The 18,964-nt window shown below is 34.6% G+C and overlaps 1 protein-coding gene across 8 annotated transcripts in view; it reads right to left on the bottom strand.

Moving 5' to 3' along the window:
* PHKA2 (phosphorylase kinase regulatory subunit alpha 2) overlaps positions 1-18,964 on the bottom strand; it is a 141,268-nt gene that overhangs the window by 63,106 nt on the left and 59,198 nt on the right. For all 8 annotated transcript variants that reach the window (XM_051984401.1, XM_051984402.1, XM_051984403.1 and 5 more), the window contains exons 7-12: positions 17,501-17,599; positions 12,824-12,970; positions 10,039-10,092; positions 8,508-8,630; positions 5,394-5,489; positions 2,101-2,208 (exon numbers count right to left, since the gene is read on the bottom strand). In XM_051984401.1, the coding sequence (XP_051840361.1) occupies positions 2,101-2,208; positions 5,394-5,489; positions 8,508-8,630; positions 10,039-10,092; positions 12,824-12,970; positions 17,501-17,599 (627 nt within the window). The remainder of the gene's footprint in view (positions 1-2,100; positions 2,209-5,393; positions 5,490-8,507; positions 8,631-10,038; positions 10,093-12,823; positions 12,971-17,500; positions 17,600-18,964) is intronic.

Here is an 18,964-nt window from a genome sequence, read left to right as displayed (position 1 = left end):
AAAATATTAAGTGCTCTTGGATAGGCCGAGCAAATATAATAAAGATGACAATACTCCCTAAACTAATCTATTTATTTAGTGCTATACCAATCAGACTTCCAAGAAAATGTTTTAATGATTTAGAAAAAATAACAACAAAATTCATATGGAACAATAAAAAGTCGAGAATCTCAAGGGGATTAATGAAAAAAAAAATCAAATGAAGGTGGTCTAGCTGTACCTGATCTAAAATTATATTATAAAGCAGCAGTCACCAAAACCATCTGGTATTGGCTTAGAAATAGATTAGTTGATCAGTGGAAAAGGTTAGGTTCACAAGACAGAATAGTCAACTATAGCAATCTAGTGTTTGACAAACCCAAAGATTCTAAATTTTGGGATAAGATTTCATTATTTGATAAAAATTGCTGGGATAACTGGAAATTAGTATGGCAGAAATTAGGCAAGGACCCACACTTAACACCACATACCAAGATAAGATCAAAATGGGTCCATGACCTAGGCATAAAGAACGAGATAATAAATAAATTAGAGGAACATAGGATAGTTTATCTCTCAGACTTGTGGAGGAGAAAGAAATTTGTGACCAAAGATGAACCAGAGACCATTACCAATCACAAAATAGAAAATTTTGATTATATCAAATTAAAAAGCCTTTGTACAAACAGAACGAATGCAAACAAGATTAGTAGGGAAGTAACAAACTGGGAAAACATCTTTACAATTAAAGGTTCTGATAAAGGCCTCATTTCCAAAATATATAGAGAACTGACTCAAATTTATAAAAAATCAAGCCATTCTTCAATTGATAAATGGTCAAAGGATATGAACAGACAATTTTCAGATGAAGAAATTGAAACTATTACCACTCACATGAAAGAGTGTTCCAAATCACTATTGATCAGAGAAATGCAAATTAAGACAACTCTGAGATATCACTACACACCTGTCAGATTGGCTAAGATGACAGGAAAAAATAATGATGAATGTTGGAGGGGATGCGGGAAAACGGGTACACTGATGCATTGTTGGTGGAGTTGTGAACGAATCCAGCCATTCTGGAGAGCGATCTGGAATTATGCCCAAAAAGTTATCAAATTGTGCATACCCTTTGATCCAGCAGTGTTTCTATTGGGCTTATACCCCAAAGAGATACTAAAAAAGGGAAGGGGACCTGTATGTGCCAAAATGTTTGTAGCAGTCCTGTTTGTAGTGGCTAGAAACTGGAAAATGAATGGATGCCCATCAATTGGAGAATGGCTGGGTAAATTGTGGTATATGAATGTTATGGAATATTATTGCTCTGTAAGAAATGACCAGCAGGATGAATACAGAGAGGCTTGGAGAGACCTACATGGACTGATGCTAAGTGAGATGAGCAGAACCAGGAGATCATTATACACTTCGACAACGATATTGTATGAGGATGTATTCTGATGGAAGTGGATTTCTCTGACAAAGAGACTTAACTGAGTTTCATTGGAGAAATGATGGACAGAAACAGCTACACCCAAAGAAGGAATACTGGGAAATGAATGTGAACTATTTGCATTTTTGATTTTCTTCCCGAGTTATTTTTACCTTCTGAATCCAATTCTCCCTGTGCAACAAGAGAACTGTTCGGTTCTGCAAATATGTATTGTATCTAGGATATACTGCAACATATTTAACATATATAGGACTGCTTGCCATCCTGGGGGGGGGGGGGAGAGGAGGGAGAGAGGGGAAAAAAACGAAACATAAGTGATTGCAAGGGATAATGTCGTGTAAAAATTATCCTGGCATGGATTCTGTCAATACAAAGTTATTATTAAATAAAATAAAATTAAAAAAAAAAAAAAAAAAAAGAAAACCCAGGTCAGGTTTTATCTGCTAATCTGTGCAAAAAGAGATCAAAAGATAAGCAGAAAAGACTGACTGCTGAAGTGGGAGAGTCAGGCAAAATCATTTATTTATCTCAACCTGATTCCTCTAAGCTTTAGATGCGGGGTGTGTGTGTGTGTGTGTGTGTGTGTGTGTGTGTGTGTGTATGTATGTGTGTGTGTGTACATATCTTAAAAGTAGGTATATTCCATTTTGTTAAAACAGAAAAGTTCTTACCTCTGCCAATAGGGAACTGAGGATATATAAAGACTGACCCCACAAATGAGGGATCTTCCCAAGTGGAACTCTATCTACGGTGTGAGGATTCTTGTATTCTTCATCTACCTAGAGAAGGGAATTCACAATAATCATAAAATGGGTCAATCCAACTTAAAACAGACATGTAACCTGGCATGGAAAGCAGGTAATTTGGATGCTGCTACTCCTGACTCTGCCACTAATATAATCGTGTACATATTACTGAATCTCACTTGGCCTCAGTTTTCTCATCTAAAAAATGGAGGAACTGAATTCAATTATCTCTAAAAGATCTTATGTTTTAATGATTCTATTCCAAGTGGGTAGTACAGACATGCATATATACATATGCATAAACAGAAAGACAAGGAACAGAAATTTTTCTTTTCTTTTGTGTCTCATCTCTCAGCAATAAGGAACTAGAATTAATGTATCTTAGAGAACACATAATTCAACTCCCTCATTTTTTTTATGGAAACTGAAATATGGGATAAGAATTGGAGGGATGAAATAACATATCCAAGGTCACAGAATTAGTACAAAATATGTAAATGGAACTCAGGTATACAGATTCTAAATTAAATGTTCTTTTTGTCATCATGGACCTCAATTCAACAATTAAGGACTTGCTATATGACTTCTTAATATTATATAGTAAAACATTATTTTAACACAGCTCATCCTAATGTAGATTTTGATTTACCAGGAATTAAACCATGATTCTTAAAATCTAAACTCTGTAGATTAAGCATGATAAGCCCATAATACTGGCATTAATCAAAGTATATCCCAAAATAGTCACTTTCAAAATGAGATTATATGCAATAAAATCACAAGATGATGTTATTTACTAAAAACAACTGTAATCTGGAAAAACAAATAGAAGAAGAAGAAAAAAACCATCCAATCATTGCTCTCAGAATTAGAAAGATCCTCAGAAGCATAACTGGTACCAAAACAGGAATCTATTCAAACACGAGCCAATCAGTCTTAGTTTGAAGCCTTCTAGTGAATTAGAAACATACTTTCCCCCCCACAAAGTATTCAACTTTTTGACAGCCTTCTTTATACATAACAAATAGGAAACTTTATTGACATGGGACCAACATCTACCTTCTACGACACTGCTTGCCTTTCTTCCTTTTGGAGCTAAACAGGACAAGGTCTAGCTGTGTGTGGGCCTTCTGTACATTAATCTGTTATGGGCCAGAATTCTGTCCTTAAAACAAGTATTCTTACCAGGTGCTAACTCAGTGGAACTGATAAATACTATGGTTATCTAGTTTAGCATGGTGCTTAATAGTTCTCTAAGTCAATACATGTACTTAGTACTTAATATAGTTCTACAAGATTCACACCTATGATGTAATTAAAACAGCTGGGACAAACTCAGCCAGGGTGGGACTCAGAGCCAGATTCATTCACTTCATCTCACACCAAGGTGGTGGCTGGCTTCTTGTACTTTCCCCACTGAGACCAGGGCCTGTCTGAAAGGCTCTCAAGAAAGCCAGCTGAGCCCCAACTAAGGAAACTAGATTGTAAAGGAAATAATAAAGGATTTGGACTTTTAACACCTGGCTACTTTTGTGGTGATTAATCTACTGAAACAAAGGCTGGTCCAGAGACCTCCAGAAAACCAAATAGGAACCAAATTTAAGAGAGGACCATAATACTCCCCCATCTCTATCTGTAAGTCTTTTTTCTGCAAATTAAACATCTCTAGTATCTTTAACTGATATATGTCACTATTCTGGTTGCTTTCTGATACTACTATCCTTCCTTAAACACGGTGTCCAGAAGTGAAGACAATAATCTGGTTTGATTAGTATGGAATACGGAATGACTATCATCTCCTCTGTTCTGGATGCAATTCCTCTCTCAATGGAAACAAAGACTAATATTAGCTTTTTTGCTTGCCAGAGTGCTGTAGACTAATTGTGAGCTTCCAGTACACTAACACTAAACCAAGTCCTTCTTACCCCTTTCCTATCTTCCTTTTTCTATTAAAGGATATATTTCAGGCTCTATCACTTGAATCCTTTAACAATTCTTACGACTACCTTTACCTGCCTCTACCCCCCTCCTAGATCTTTAAGCAGTGTCTGGTTAAACCCCTTGTCAAGTATGTCACAGTGATGATTCCTTTTACGTACAGGCATTAAGAAGTCTCCCAACTCTCAGATTTTGTGATTCTGTGGTCACAGAAACATCAGCAATGCCTACTAAAATTCTGTTTATGAGTATATAAAAGGGGACCCAATCTGATCTATAGAATAATCAAATTCATTGCATATTAGCTGCAGAGAAGGCAATGACCTAGACTGAGAAGGAGTTTCCAAATCTGGGAATTTTTTAACCTGGTGATTTCTAACTCCCTATTCCTATCTTAAAATCCAACTTGGTCTCTCTGGTTAGCCACAGCTTCTGAAATGTTGCAGTTTTACAAACGAAGCACTTTTTTTCCCACTCTTTTATTTATATGGTTTACATCATACATTTCTGCCAACAGAAATATTAATTTAATCAAATTTATGTGGGAAAATTATTTAAGGTATTTTACATGTATCTTAATTATCATGATATAAAGTATTTCTAGCTTTTGAAATTAAAAAAACTAAAAATTACCTTAAATGTTCATTTTTTAGTGGATATTCTTCCCTTTTATGTATTTTGTTCACACTTTTTCCCCACCATCAAATTAGCAAATCTTAGCTAATTCAAATTTGCGACAATGGAGAAAGTGAAATTTTCTTAAGGAATGTTCTTAGAATTGGATAACTTATTCTCACCCTACAAGTGACTTTTAATTGTTCATTTAAATTCAAGTTTCAAAAATACCTTAGAGAAAATGTTCAGGTCAAAGAAAAATTCTAAGAAGTCACAGACATATTTAGGGATGTTAGGAATAATTTTTCATGAACAGCTTTTAAAATATCAGACAATAGATTGATATTTTAGGTGAAAGTTACTAGGAAGCAGAAGTAAAATTTAGGTGATTATTGGAGGCTCTTCAACTTTAACCTGAATTATATCTGATTTTTTCAAGAAATGCTATGAAGGTTCTTTCCAAGATCCCTGTCCTTGTGAACAAAAATTATAGATCTTAATGATCTGGCGAAGCCATCAAAAGGTCTTAGAAATAATTTCCTCTGTGAAAAAAAAGATCCCTTAAATCAAGAAAGGAAGAAAGAAATCACCAATAGATGATTCAACAATTGACAAACATCAGAGATGACAAGAAAAATCCAGATTCTGCATAAGATCAACTGTACCTTGCCAGGAGGAATGGCATAGAGTTCTGGCATTAGATGTATTCCATTCTTGCCTCTAATTAATATTCCCTCCAAGGCTTCTTGGTACTCTTGGACCTAAAGTTGACATCATTCCCATATAGGAAAAAAAAAGCATTACTATGCATATTAGTGCTTTTAAAAATGAAATATAATGCAACTGAGTCACCATCACATGAATTACACACTATTAATTTTTTTGAAGCGCCTAAATGGGGGAAGGGAGATGAGGAAACAAAGTCATGATTTGGAGTCAGATATCCTGGATTATGATCCTAATTTTCTTATTCTTAGTCATATCAGTGTAGGCAATTGATTAATATTTGGGTTTCCCCATCTATAAAATGTGGACAACAATACTTTGTACTATATACCACTGGAATGCTGTGAGACTCAAGAAAGTATGTAAATAGATTTATAAAATAATGTCAGCTATTATTATTATAAGATCTAAAAATAAGTTACAACTAAAATATGTGACCAAGAACTTTATACCAATGTTCTCATCTCAAAGGACAGGAGAGTGGGAGGCTGGAAATGTATTAAGTATATAAGGTCATAGTATTGGAGAAGGGATTAATGATCCACCCCTTGGGAAAGAAAAGCAACTCATATCCAACTACTGAGATCACAGAATTCAGTGACCCAACCAATTCAGTTCCTTTGTTTGAATGCCAACAATGGTTTAAGGGATGTATGTCTGAAGGGTGTCTGATCAATGTTGTTGTTTCATATGATGTGAGCCTTTGGGCTTAGTTAAGTGCTATCACATGGAAGGCATAGGCATGGCCATCTGTGCCTTCAAGAGAACCCAGACCACATTTGCTTTTTAGTGAGTACAGAGCACAGATTCGAATTGGAGGAATCATCTGCCTATGTCTTAAATCTGTAAGATCACAAATCTAGAGTGCACTCCTAATTTTAAGAATAGAAATTTAGCTTCAGGGAAGTAATTATGTGGACAGGGTCACCTAAAAAGAATCAAAAGCAGGATTTCAACTTAAGTGCTGCTTCCAGAGCCCCATTTCATGGCCCAAGAGATAGTAGCAGCAGTTAGTCAAATACACAGTTCCTTCAAAAGCATAATACAAAAGCAGAGATATCTGCTGAGTAAAGCCACAGTCTCTGAAAACCCATCTTGAAGTATTCCATGTTCTTTTGGTAAGGCAAGCCCACACTCTCCATAGAGAATATTTTTCCTAATCAAGGGTCAAGTAGTTTAAGTGGATCAAGCTGGTCAGCAATATGATGATCAATTCTTTATGTAATTAATAATATGTGAGACACTGCAGGATTGTCTTTAATTATTGTTATTTAATGTCTCACCTAGTTATTTTTTTTCTGCCCAAGTTGATGTAAGTTCCTTTAGGTTAGGGACCATCTCTTATAATTCTCTTCTTAATGGTACCTACTACCCATTACTATATACCTTAAATAAAGCAAATGCTCAAAAATATATTTATTGATTTGATATGAAAAAAATCAATACAATATCACCCAGCTAAAGTAATTACTATGCTGAGATATCAAATAAAATGTGACAAATAGTTAAAAGCTGAAAAACTAAAAGAGGTTAAAAAAAATTTTTTTTTTTGAGAAGCCAATGTTGTCTCAAACAAAATTCCTTCTATGGAGAAACCAGCTTTGTCTGTCAGCCAAGCTTTTCATTCATTGTTCTTTCTGAGAGTGGGGTGGGAATAGTAAGGATTTTATTTGCTTAAAATATTCTAACTATCAAAAGGTCACTTGTGGAAAGGTCCTGGCAACCTAATCTACTGAGATGGGGAGGAAGGGAAATACACAGAGTGTCAAGTATATTGACGTATTATTGGTAGATTTACGAATTACCCCCAAGATTCTGGAGAGCAATTTGGACTTAAGCTCGGAAAGTGATTAAAATTTCCAGCATTTTTGACTCAAGAGGTTCCATTGCTAGGCATACATCCTCAAGAAAGATCAAGGACAAAAAGAAAGATCCCATAAAACCCCAAAATTTCTAGTGACATTTTTTTCTGTAGAAGCAAAAAATTGCAAACATAGTAGATACCTATGGATTGAGGAATGGAATATAATGAGAATTGTAAATGATATAAAAGCAAAAGTCATCATTAAACATTTATTTGAAAAATACAGAATGTTTTATGGCTCTATCACAAATTGTTTGGTGAGCCCAAAACTAGAATTCAAAATCAAACCCCTTTAGAACTTTCAAGTTTTGGGATAAACAAAGGAGAAATAATACATAGCAAAATAGTCCTGAAACAAAAAAACAAGAATTAAAATTCAAAAGAGATAGAACTGAAATGATAACTTTCTTGGGAGAGAAAATTTTTAAATTTCAAACCCTCTAGCAACAGTGGAACTGTATTCCTGAGTAGTGACAGCACTCAAGAATAAGACATATTATTTATCCCATCTAAGAATATACAGTTCAGTAGAAACATGGAAGCAAAAGGAGGGGAACAGAAATAGCAAAAGGCATGACAGGCAGCAATATTACCTGATATTCTTTTATAAACCACTAATATTTATCATGTATAAAGGAAAATTATTTTAATGGTTAACCAATCAAGACAATTTACTTTAATAGAAAGTACAAAAATTTTGCAGAAGAAATATTTCAGAGCACTTTTTGTTATGTTACTGTGATAAATTATGCTGATGGAAATATGTTGACATGAAAGCAAACAAACGTGGAGAATGAATTTAAAAACAGTATGTCTAAAGAGAGGATTATAGCAAAGTTCCGAGTGACATTCAACATAAGCATCTAGATTCAATAACTGGTATGATGTTAAAAAAAACAACAACAACAACAACTAATCTTAGACCTGAACAGTAAATAATTAATTCATCAGTGAAGGGGAATGACTGTTAGTAATGTATCATTATTCAACAAAATAGTAGAGTGAAAGGCGACCTGGCCTTTCAGGTCACAATTTCTGATTCTGTCTTTCTCTTCCCTTAAGAAGTTTCTGGGAGAACCCTTTTACCTTCTTTTGTGTTTGAAGCCCTTTGGCTCCTAATATGTACCTAATATTTGATGAATAAATGATATATATAACCACGAGGCACTATATGAACACTAGTTATTACCTGTACTGCATCACCACTGAATACGCCATCTATTATGAAATATGTCCAGAACACTGGCCACTCACATTCTATATTTTCAAAGAGTTTGAGTTCAGCAGGATCATAATGCAATCGATTTGGGTCCTGGAAATTAAATACAGAGATACTTTATCGGTTACATCAGTTATGACCATATTCATTTTACTAGGGGTATTCAAACAAAGACCTCCAGCCACTTGCTGGGAATGCTATTCAAGTATAGGCTGAACAGGATAGACTCTAAGGTCCTTTCCAGATCTTAGGATAGATGTGTATATGTGTTTTTGTTTTTGTTTTTTGTTTTTTTGAGTAGGGAGTATAGAGGAAAGAAGGAGGTAGTATAATGGAAAGAATAGTATACTTGGGATTTGATTTTGAATTCTATTATTCAGGAGTTTGGACAAGTCACATCCTCTTTTGACCCAAGTTTCTTCACCAATAAAATAAGGGGGTTGAACCTAATGATCTAGAAGGAGCTTTCTCGCTCTTTTAAGAAATGTGCTAGAAAAAAGAAAGAGACTTCCAGAACTGTGATTTCATGAGTATGGGGAGCTCCTAGGATAAAACTTCTTTCCATTACTGTAGAAGGACAACTTGTCTATGTTATGTTCTTAACTTTAGGCCCATGGACTTGGTTAAAAAAAAAAAAAAAGATTATAACCATTTCAATATAATTGGCTTCCTTTGCATTAAGCATTTTATTTTATGCTTTTAAAAATATGATTCTGAGGAGTCCACAGACTTCATCAATCTGTCAGTGCAGCCCATGGCAAACATGGTTTAAGAACCTACATCTTGGAGTTTCCTGAGGCAGTGAGAAACTAAACGATTTGCCCATGGTCACAGTGTGTCAAAGAGAAGGTTTGCTAGAAGACATATAAGGATCACATATACACCACATGGATTACATAGTGCACACATACATATGTAGTATACATATACATATATTTATATAAATTTGTAAAATGACTAGCATTTTAGACAGTTATGTTGCATTTTAAGAAAATAGCCTGCTATCATCACATTTTACATGCTTATACAATGAAGATTCTACTACAATAAAGACACAGAAACTCATTTTTTTTTTGTATAGTACTTAATAGAAAGTAGGTAAGACCTGAATTTGCCTTCTTTGTTATGTGTTCTTACAAATATCTTGCTGTATCTAACAGTGCTAGAATAAAAATGTTCAATTATGCTGACTGAATTGTAAAATAGCTGAGCCTTAAATTTATGACTAAGATAAGTCACTCTCTTCATCTCTAAGCCCAGAAAAAGAAAAGGGGAAAAAATTCTTTCCTGGTGTATTGTCTATATTTCACTACAAGAAAACCTCATTGCTCAGCTTACTATCTACTAGTTTTCATATTCCAATAAATAACCCCACACCTTCACAATTGACATGACTCAACAAATGTGTCTGTTTTAAGAGTTAAATAAACTAAGCATAAAATTGTGATGAGGTGGAATAGAATCCTTAAATGTGTACTGTCAAATGCTTCTGAAATATAACCTCTCTTGGGGTTTTATAGCCATCTCGAAGGAATCGGCAGCATCCATAACGTCCCTGGTGAAAAAAGAAAACATACAAATAAATGATAAGGAAAAGCCATTATTATAATGCTGATTTTTGTCCGTGAGAGATGATGCACACCTCTTACTGTGTATCTCAGGTGTATATGCTTCATCATGTGCCTTCTGAAATTGCTAGTTTGAAATTTTGATGAGAATTATGAGGTCCTTCAAAGCGGTTTTTCCTTTTTTTTGCACAGTGGACTATTTGTGGATGTGGACGATTGCTAAGTTTACAATAAAAAGTGTAATTTAAAAATAATAATAAATTTTCTTTTTTAGAGAAGTTGGTATAAATATTGTGTTAGACTCAATGTGTTGTTAGGGTTCAATAACTATCTTTATTACATAATGTTTTATAGATTTTAACTAACATTGTAAGTGCCTTTTCCACCAAGCCCAAGGAACCATTATTGGAGAAAATAAATTGACTATTGTTTCCTAAACATGATACTTTTCCCTCTTTTGTGTATCTGGAACATAAACACTTTTACTCATCTCTTCCTCTTCACAGACTAGATCCCTTCCCTGATCATCTAATCATGAGTACTCTCTCTTGCCTCAATATCCTCTTCTCAGGAGGACATAAACTCCTTGAGGGTAGAAGTCATTGTTTTGTCTTTACATTTCCAGATTCTAGCCTGAAACCTTAGCATACAGTAGGCACTTAATAAATGTTTGTTGAATTGAAACTGTCTAGGGAAACTCTGTATTTCAGTAAGCAGATGAAAAGCAAAGGACATCTGAAGCACATGGAACAATAGTATCCACAAAATGCATGGAAAAAGGAAAACAGAAGGCATGTATCAAGATAAGAAGTAATTCTTGAGTAATTTGTTAATGTCGACAAGAGAATGAGGAAATTGAATCTAGTAAGCCAAGGGGGTTGGAGGGTAGAGAAAAACTCGAACAGAGAAATGAAATGATTAATATCGTGTATTTTTTTTTTTTATTGGATCTATGATTTCATTATTATAGGCTACTTCTGGTATAAGGAAGTCCTAATTTGGACTGGCACCAATTCTGTATAGTATTATGTATGGTCTTATTTTGAGAGTTGCCCAAGATATTGAAAAATAAAGTACCTTGACTAAGCTTATTATAGCCAATATGTTAAAGGCAGAATCTGGACCCATGTTTTCTTTACAAAAAGAATGTTTATGTACTATGCCTCATTACATCTCAATGCTGGGCATAAGTAAAATTATAACATTAAAATGAAAAATGGATAACAGGAGGGAGAGAATAGAGGTTGGAAGAACCATTGGTAAGCATTGGTAAAGCAGTTGATGGTAAAAAAGTTGAGAGGAAAGATGAGATGGCAGATTGCAGAGGTGGAATTGACAGGCTCAATATAGTAGAGGTGAGGGGCAAGAGAAAAATAAAAGGTAAGACTGGGTAAACAGGGATTCTACTGTCATAAAAGGTCAGAAGGAATTGTTTTACTGGAAAAAATAAATTTCATCCCCAAAAAAGCTGAGTTTGAGATGGTAAATATCCAAATGAAAATATTTTAAAAGCAAATGGTGGTATAGCTTTTTGCTTGATGGGAAGTTATATATACAACATATATACATACATACACACACACACACACACACACACACACACACACATACATACATACATTTTCTATATACAACTGAAACTATGAATGAAATTGTCAGAAAGTGAGTGTAGATAGAGAAAAAATTACAGGTAAGTTCAGATCTTTGAGGAATATACACCTTATGGAGTCCTGAAGATAATGAGGAGATAAGCAAGGAATCTTTAGAGAGAAAACGATATGTGGCACATCTGAAGGCAAGGAAGAAGAGTAAGGATGTGCAATATTGCAAGTGGATGAAGAAGCATAAGGAATAAAAGATGATCTTTACATTTGATGGCTGGGATATGACTTTTGAGAAAGCAGCTTCAGTAGAAAGAAAAGAAAATGAAGAGAGTTAAAACTAGTTAGAGGTAGGAAAAATGGTGAGGGGAAGGCTTTTTTTAAATTTGAGGAAAACTGATAATGTTTATAGACAGATGGGAATCAAGGAAGAGAAAGAAGATATACAATATAGAAAGGATGACTACAAGGACAGGATTTGAAGAAAGGAGAAAATAATAGGTACAGTACAGAAAGTAGAGGCACAGGTAGATGAATTAACCTTAATAAGGTATGTGGATAATTCTTCTGTGAACATTGGGATGATACAAAGTTATTTTTGAGAATGGAGGTGGGGGGCGGGATTAAAGAAGCTTTAAGTTAGACAGCCTCAATCATATAAGAAAGAATCATCTGCCTATTAAACATGAGGATGGGTGAATCTGAAGTTAGGGGTTTGAATAGAGAAAGAAAAAAAGGAAGAATTGCTGCTGATTAAGATATCATCAATAGGAGCAGAGTAAAAAGTTTAACAAAAGCAGGTGACAATCCAATTGGAGATTATGTATCATAAATCTGTAGTAGATTTTTAAAAAGTTTAATTTTGTGAGTCTAGTTGGCATTTCCAATTGGGTATAACTTTTGGTAGTATCCTCACATTAATGCTGTATAATAATTGCTCACTACTATACTTCATCTCAGAGGTAACTGTGTTCCAATGGTGAGGAGACTAATCTATTTTTCACATAGCAAAAACAAATAAAAATCCACACTCAAGACTGAAAGGCAGCAGTTTAAAGAGACATAATAGTTTCAATTCACTATGGAGTAGAAAGGCATAAATTGAACAAAATCTTACCTGGAGTTTGGCGATGATTTCATTTTTAGTCTCATTCACGATATTCACATCTTCCACCGCAAATGCAGGATAAGAGATAATGGAAAGAAGTCCAGCATCAATCTCTTTAGATGTGGATGCCCTTGGCAGCATTGATAACAGAATTGACTATATGAAAAGTAACCCCAAAAACCAGTTTTACCCAAAGAAATACTAATTATAAATTATGACATCCATAAACAAGTAACAAACCAAAAAACCTCATAAATTATGCGAAAGGAGAAAATAAATTAAACTGGAAGTCAGAAGATCTGGGCTTGACACAGATTTCTGTTGTACAACTTTAACGAATCATTCAACTTCTTTGAACTCAGTTTCCTCATTAGTCAAACAGAAAGATTAAACTAAATGATACCTAAAATCATTTCAGTTATAAATATTGTCAGTCAATTCCTAAGTCTACTTACCAACTTGACAAAGTTACTTCTCTCTGGGCCTCAGTTTCCACTGAGGGAGTATGACTTTTAAAGTCTGGTCTAGATCTAAATCTGTGATCTTATAACCATACACTTCGTCAAACAGTTCACCAACTTTTCATTAATAGTTAGGATAGGTGGGGCAGGAGAGAAGTTGGAAGAAGCTAAAATAGTTTAATGGCTATTCTAATTAATAGCTATTTCTTCACTTCTCCTCTTCCTTTCTTCTTCATAACTTCTCCACAGACCCTGATGAGAAGGATGGGAAAAGGACCACAAGGCTTCCCATGTGTATATGTTTATTGTATATAACTGCCTGGGTTGCTTCTTGGTGAGGAAAATAGGCAACAGAGATCAGAAAAGAACAACATATCTATGGTGTTAATGTGTTAGAAACTAGAGATTCTTTGGAACATATCCAAATGGACTATTTGAAGCTTGAAGTAGGTTCTTCTAGTGAATGCTGAATTAATTCTATACTAGAAATAACAGGTCACTCACATTACTAGAAGCCTTGTAAAATAAACCTGAACCATAGAAATAGTTCGAAATCAGAAAAAAGGTTAGGGCTGCAGGATTATAAACAATAGAGTTTGATCATTCTAAACTACAGGCTCCAAAATATCAACTATCATGTGAAGATTGCTTCAAGGAAATGAGGGCAACCAGCCCAGAGAAGACTTAGAGAGATAGTAGGAATTCACTCCCTCCCCATGTGGCCTAAGAGACTCCCCCTCTTCCCTCCAGAAACATCTTTTGACATAAAACCTTTCTTGATACTCTTCTCCCTGCACTTTGCTCAATTCTAGTCTCCAAGCTCTAGGACACACTCTTCCTAATTACCTTGTATATCTATTATCTTTTAATGTATTCTGTACATCCTTATATATGCAACTATTTATTCTGTTAGAATGTATGTTCCTTAAAAATAGTGATTATCTAATTCTTCCTATTTATATGCCTAATATCAATTGTATCTGGCACAAAGTAGAAAACTCCTTAGGTCATCAATATGCTCTTCTGTAGAATGAGGGATGCAGATTAAACAAAAATAGCTAACACACAGAGTATTAAGGTTTGCACAGTGCTTTGTAAATATCTCATTTTATCTTCACGTACAATCTTGGGAGGTAAGTACTGTTATCATTCCCTCAGGAAACTAAGACAAAAAGAGATCAGTCGACCTACTCACAGTTACACAGATTATATGCCACTGGTAGAATCTAAGCTAAAGTTTCCTTATTCCAAATCATTTGAGGATATGGACAAGAGGATTCGGGAAGGGGGAGCTCTTTTCAAAATCTTAATCTGGTCCTCTCACATACCCCTTTTATTATCAGGACAAAACCCAAGAGATGGTAAGTGTGGGTACAAACTTTACAAAAGTATGTAGGTGCCATACTACAATGGTCAGAGTGCTGGACTCAGAATCAGGAAAACCTGGCTTTAAATCCTGCTGCTAATAATATTTAGATGAGCACAGACCAAGTTATTATTAGATCCTGTTTTTTCAACTATAAAAATGGGGATGATACCTGATTAGATCAAAGGCATTATAATAGTATATAAATGCCTATTATTATTATTATTATTAGAAACAATACAGTCTTATATGGCTTCCCATAAAGGTTTGGCTTATCTGGTTCTAACCTGTTTCATCCCTGAGTTACATATGTAATGCAGAGAAAAGACAAATATCATGGATTCTAGTCCTGCCTTTGTTTTCATTAGTGGGATAACCTTGAGCTTGTCACTTAATTTCACTAAACCTCATTTTACCCTTCAGTGTTTGGGGGGTGAATCAAGAAAGGAGATAAGAGATTAGGGACCTTGGCCGAATCAGATGGCCCCTGCCTGGCCTGGACCTCTTTCTTCTCCCCAGACCCCCAAAAGGCAAGAGATCACTATTATCCTTCTGATTAGACTCGGAGAACTCTTCATTAATGGCTGTAAAACTCAGGAGAATAGATAATTTTCAGAGAAACTATCTCTTTGTCTTTAATAACCAGAAAGACAATCTGCAATTATATGTGCTCTCCTTTTTTCTTCCATTCTCCCAACATCCCCTCATCCATTCCTTTATATGTAAGAAAATAAAATAATACTTATTCATCATGCCTTATAGAGTTATGATGAACAAAATGAGAGAATGTGGTATTCTTTTGAAAATTGTAAAATGCTACACAGATTAAATATTATCAGGTTGTTTGTTTTACTCAATCCTAGTTCTTGGGGCTATTCAGTTATTTCTTACTGGGACTCACTTGTAAGTTCTCAGTTTCATCCCCCCAAAAAACTGCTACCAAGTTAATTGGAAGCAATTAATGTTCTTTCTCCCATAATTCACCCCAGCAATTATTGAGTAAGCCCTCTTCTAGCTTGGAAAAATTTCCCCCAACACAAATCTTTTGCTTAATTTCCTCTCTTTAGATAGAAGTCTTTTTTTGTCTTCTAAATAGCTCTTCAATCTGGATTAAATCAGAACTTTCTTTAATCCTCCTCATATGCTACTTTTCTACCCTTTATTTGTCTTACTGTAGGTTAAATAGTTCTACCCCATAATCAATCCTCCTCTTGACTTCACATACTGATAAGATGTTAATAGGAACAAGTATGAATACTGAAGGATTGACCATCTTGACCATCTTGAGTGTTAAAAAAAAAAAAGTCACTCAGAGGATTTGGGACTGATCAAATCTGTATGTAAGATGGCTAAGGGTAAACATGAATAGATGTAGGAGACAAACCTAGTTTTTATGTCTTGATAATTTGTTCTGTGTTTTTTCTCCATCCAAGATTCTATTTAGGAGAATAGAAGAGATTTAGTTTTTGGAAACAGATAAATCTAGAATCCCAGAGCATTTTAGTGGCTGTTAGTAAATAATAATGAGTTGATTATTAATCTAGCTTTCAAAAATAAAATATTGAAAGGTATATACAACACTCAACACAAGCTAGGTCCATGGACCAAGAGGAGTACAAAACATAGACAAAGTTATTAAAATATTCACTATCAGGGAGAACCTTGCTCTTAAGTCTAACATTTAATTTTTCAGCCAGATGATCTAGGGTTCATTTCCTAGCTCTACCACTTATTATTATTCAGGAGGTGATATTTTGAAGGAACAAGACAAGAAAATTTGGGGAAGGATTTTATTGTTTTTTGTTTTGCTCTTTCCTTTATCAGGATTTCTTGTCTTTTTTGAAAGAACATGGAAAAAAGTTAACCAACCAACCAGTCAAGCTTCTATTATGTGGCAAACAACCTGTCTTAAGTATTAGAAATAAAAGAAAAATTAAACAGGCCCTCTGCCCAGCAAGAACTTAGGGACTGGGGGTGGGTGGGGGAAAAGTGATAATACATACATATAAAAAATATATAAAACATATACAAAATAATGTAATTTCAGAGAAGGCACTAACAGACTAGAGGATCAGGTAGATGGCTGTACTTGAGCTGAGTCCAGAAAATAATCAAGGATTCCAACATGCAAAAGGAAGGTCTTCCAGTAAGGCCCTCTAGTATGAGGGATATCCAATCCAAAGGCATGGAGATGAGAGATGGGAGATGGAATGTTTTGTGTGTGAAAAATAGCAAGAAAATCTGTATATCTGAACTATGTGAGAAGGGAAAGAATGTAAAATGAATTTGAAGCCAAATTGCAAAAGTCTAAAAAAAAAAAAATTTTTTTTAAAGGAGTTTAAAGGCTAGAGAGCTTTAAGTTAAAAAACAGGGAAACCCCGGTTTACTCAAGGAAGATTTCAGCTGTGTTAGAATCTTCCGACACTGGAGATTATAGCCAGTATATAGAAATTAAGTGTCAGCAGAAAAGTGTCTAGTTGCTAAAAATAAGAAACTAGAGAAGCAAGCAAAGGGGAATCAGTGTAAGAATATCATAAGAAGACAGCAGCTCTGCCAGCGCCAAAACTATATTCTTGCCCACTATATTCTGACTAATCTTGATTGTGGGGGACAGGTTTGTGGAGAATTTCTTTTTCTTACTCAGACATTCTATTAAATGCTTCCACTTTGTCCTCTATTTTGTCTACCCTACTAAAAGTGAACACATTAAAGGAAGATATGATTTTAGGGGATATGGACAGAGAATACTTTGATCATGGTTTAGCTATCACACAGGAACATGACATTCTACTCTCAGGTACCACACAAAGAAATGCTTCATCACAATAAACTACAAATGCTATTACAATGTAGCCTTACCTGGCAATGCTCTACCTCATCAGGAAGAACGTGAATCACTGATTTCCGTCCTCCATGGGCTCCAAATAGGTCTAATTCATCGATTGCTTCCAGTGCTGCCTATAAGCACATGTTTAAGGGTTATCTCCCTCCCCACCCAATTTATTCATTAATGCATTTTCCAAAAACATTTATTCTCTAGGAAAAATTGAACAATATTTCTAAATCCTACTTGATTCTCCTGTAAATATATGCTATCTCTATTTTTACAAAACAATGTTTTGTAACTACTTTGCAGTTTATACTATAAGAGAAACAGAAATATATTTTTAAAGAGGATTATCTGCATGATAAATGGATTATCTAAAACATACAACGACATTCCTATTATCTTTGAAGAAAAATTTCTCCTACAAGCTTTCTTGAATTTATTATTTTGGGGAGGATGAAGCAAGCATTTGGGTTAATTTTTCTCAACTAAATTTTTTTTAGATTAGGGCTTCCAACTCTACATTTGATATATCTAAGAAAAAGTCCAGCCATCTAAAATAGCAGAAAATAGGAGAAAATCAGAGGAGAAAAATCAAACTTGAAATCTACAAACTAAGAGAGTGTTTAATCTTTTTTCATAGCTAAGACAAAAAGAACCTGCAATGATCATTACTCTGATTTCTTGGGAGATAGAATACAAGACAGTGGCATGAACACTATTCTAAAAAGTTCTAGTCCCACTTTGACACTTATTTGGCCTATGACCTTAGGCAAGTCATATGATTTATCTAATCTTTAGAAATAACATAAAATAGCACAAGGGGCACTAGTCATAAAATAAGACTTGAGTTTAAATGTGATTTTAGTATTTATCAATAATATGACATACTGGAAAGAATACTGAATTTCAAATCAGATGACCTGTGTTTATATTATAGCTCTACCATTTACTAGTTGATGGATTTGGACTAGATGACCTTGGCGTCTCTGACATATTAGCCTAACTGGGACAATAAACAAAGTCACTTCTCTGAGTCTCAGGTTCTTCAACTGTAAAACAGTAATAACACTTGTATATGCTTCCTAACAGGTTTGCGATGGGAGCCAGTCCTTTGCAAATCTAAAAGTGCAATTATTATTTTATTTACAAGATGGGGAAAATAATGCTGTCTCACTTCAAGCATGAATAAGGGGATGCACATGAAACTGTCTCTAGGTCAAAGGATTTAGAGCTAAGAGAGGCTATAGTGATAATCACCTATAGTCTCCAAAACATCCCCTAATAGTAATAAAAAGAGATCCATATAGGATAACAACAAACTTATAGAAAGAAGAGAATTTAAGAAATCACTGAGTACAATCCCCTTATTTTGCAGATAAGGCAATTGAGATATAGAAAGGTTAGGTTACATAGCTACAAAAGAAAATGAATGTAATTTGAACTCAGATGTTCTAATTCCAAAAGCAAGAGTCTTTCCATTATATTCCCCTCCT

The sequence above is a fragment of the Antechinus flavipes genome, chromosome 3 (genome assembly GCF_016432865.1).
Source record: "Antechinus flavipes isolate AdamAnt ecotype Samford, QLD, Australia chromosome 3, AdamAnt_v2, whole genome shotgun sequence".
Lineage (NCBI taxonomy): Eukaryota > Metazoa > Chordata > Mammalia > Dasyuromorphia > Dasyuridae > Antechinus > Antechinus flavipes.
Note: the sequence above shows the minus strand (reverse complement) of the source record. Positions and strands in the feature narration are given on the sequence as shown.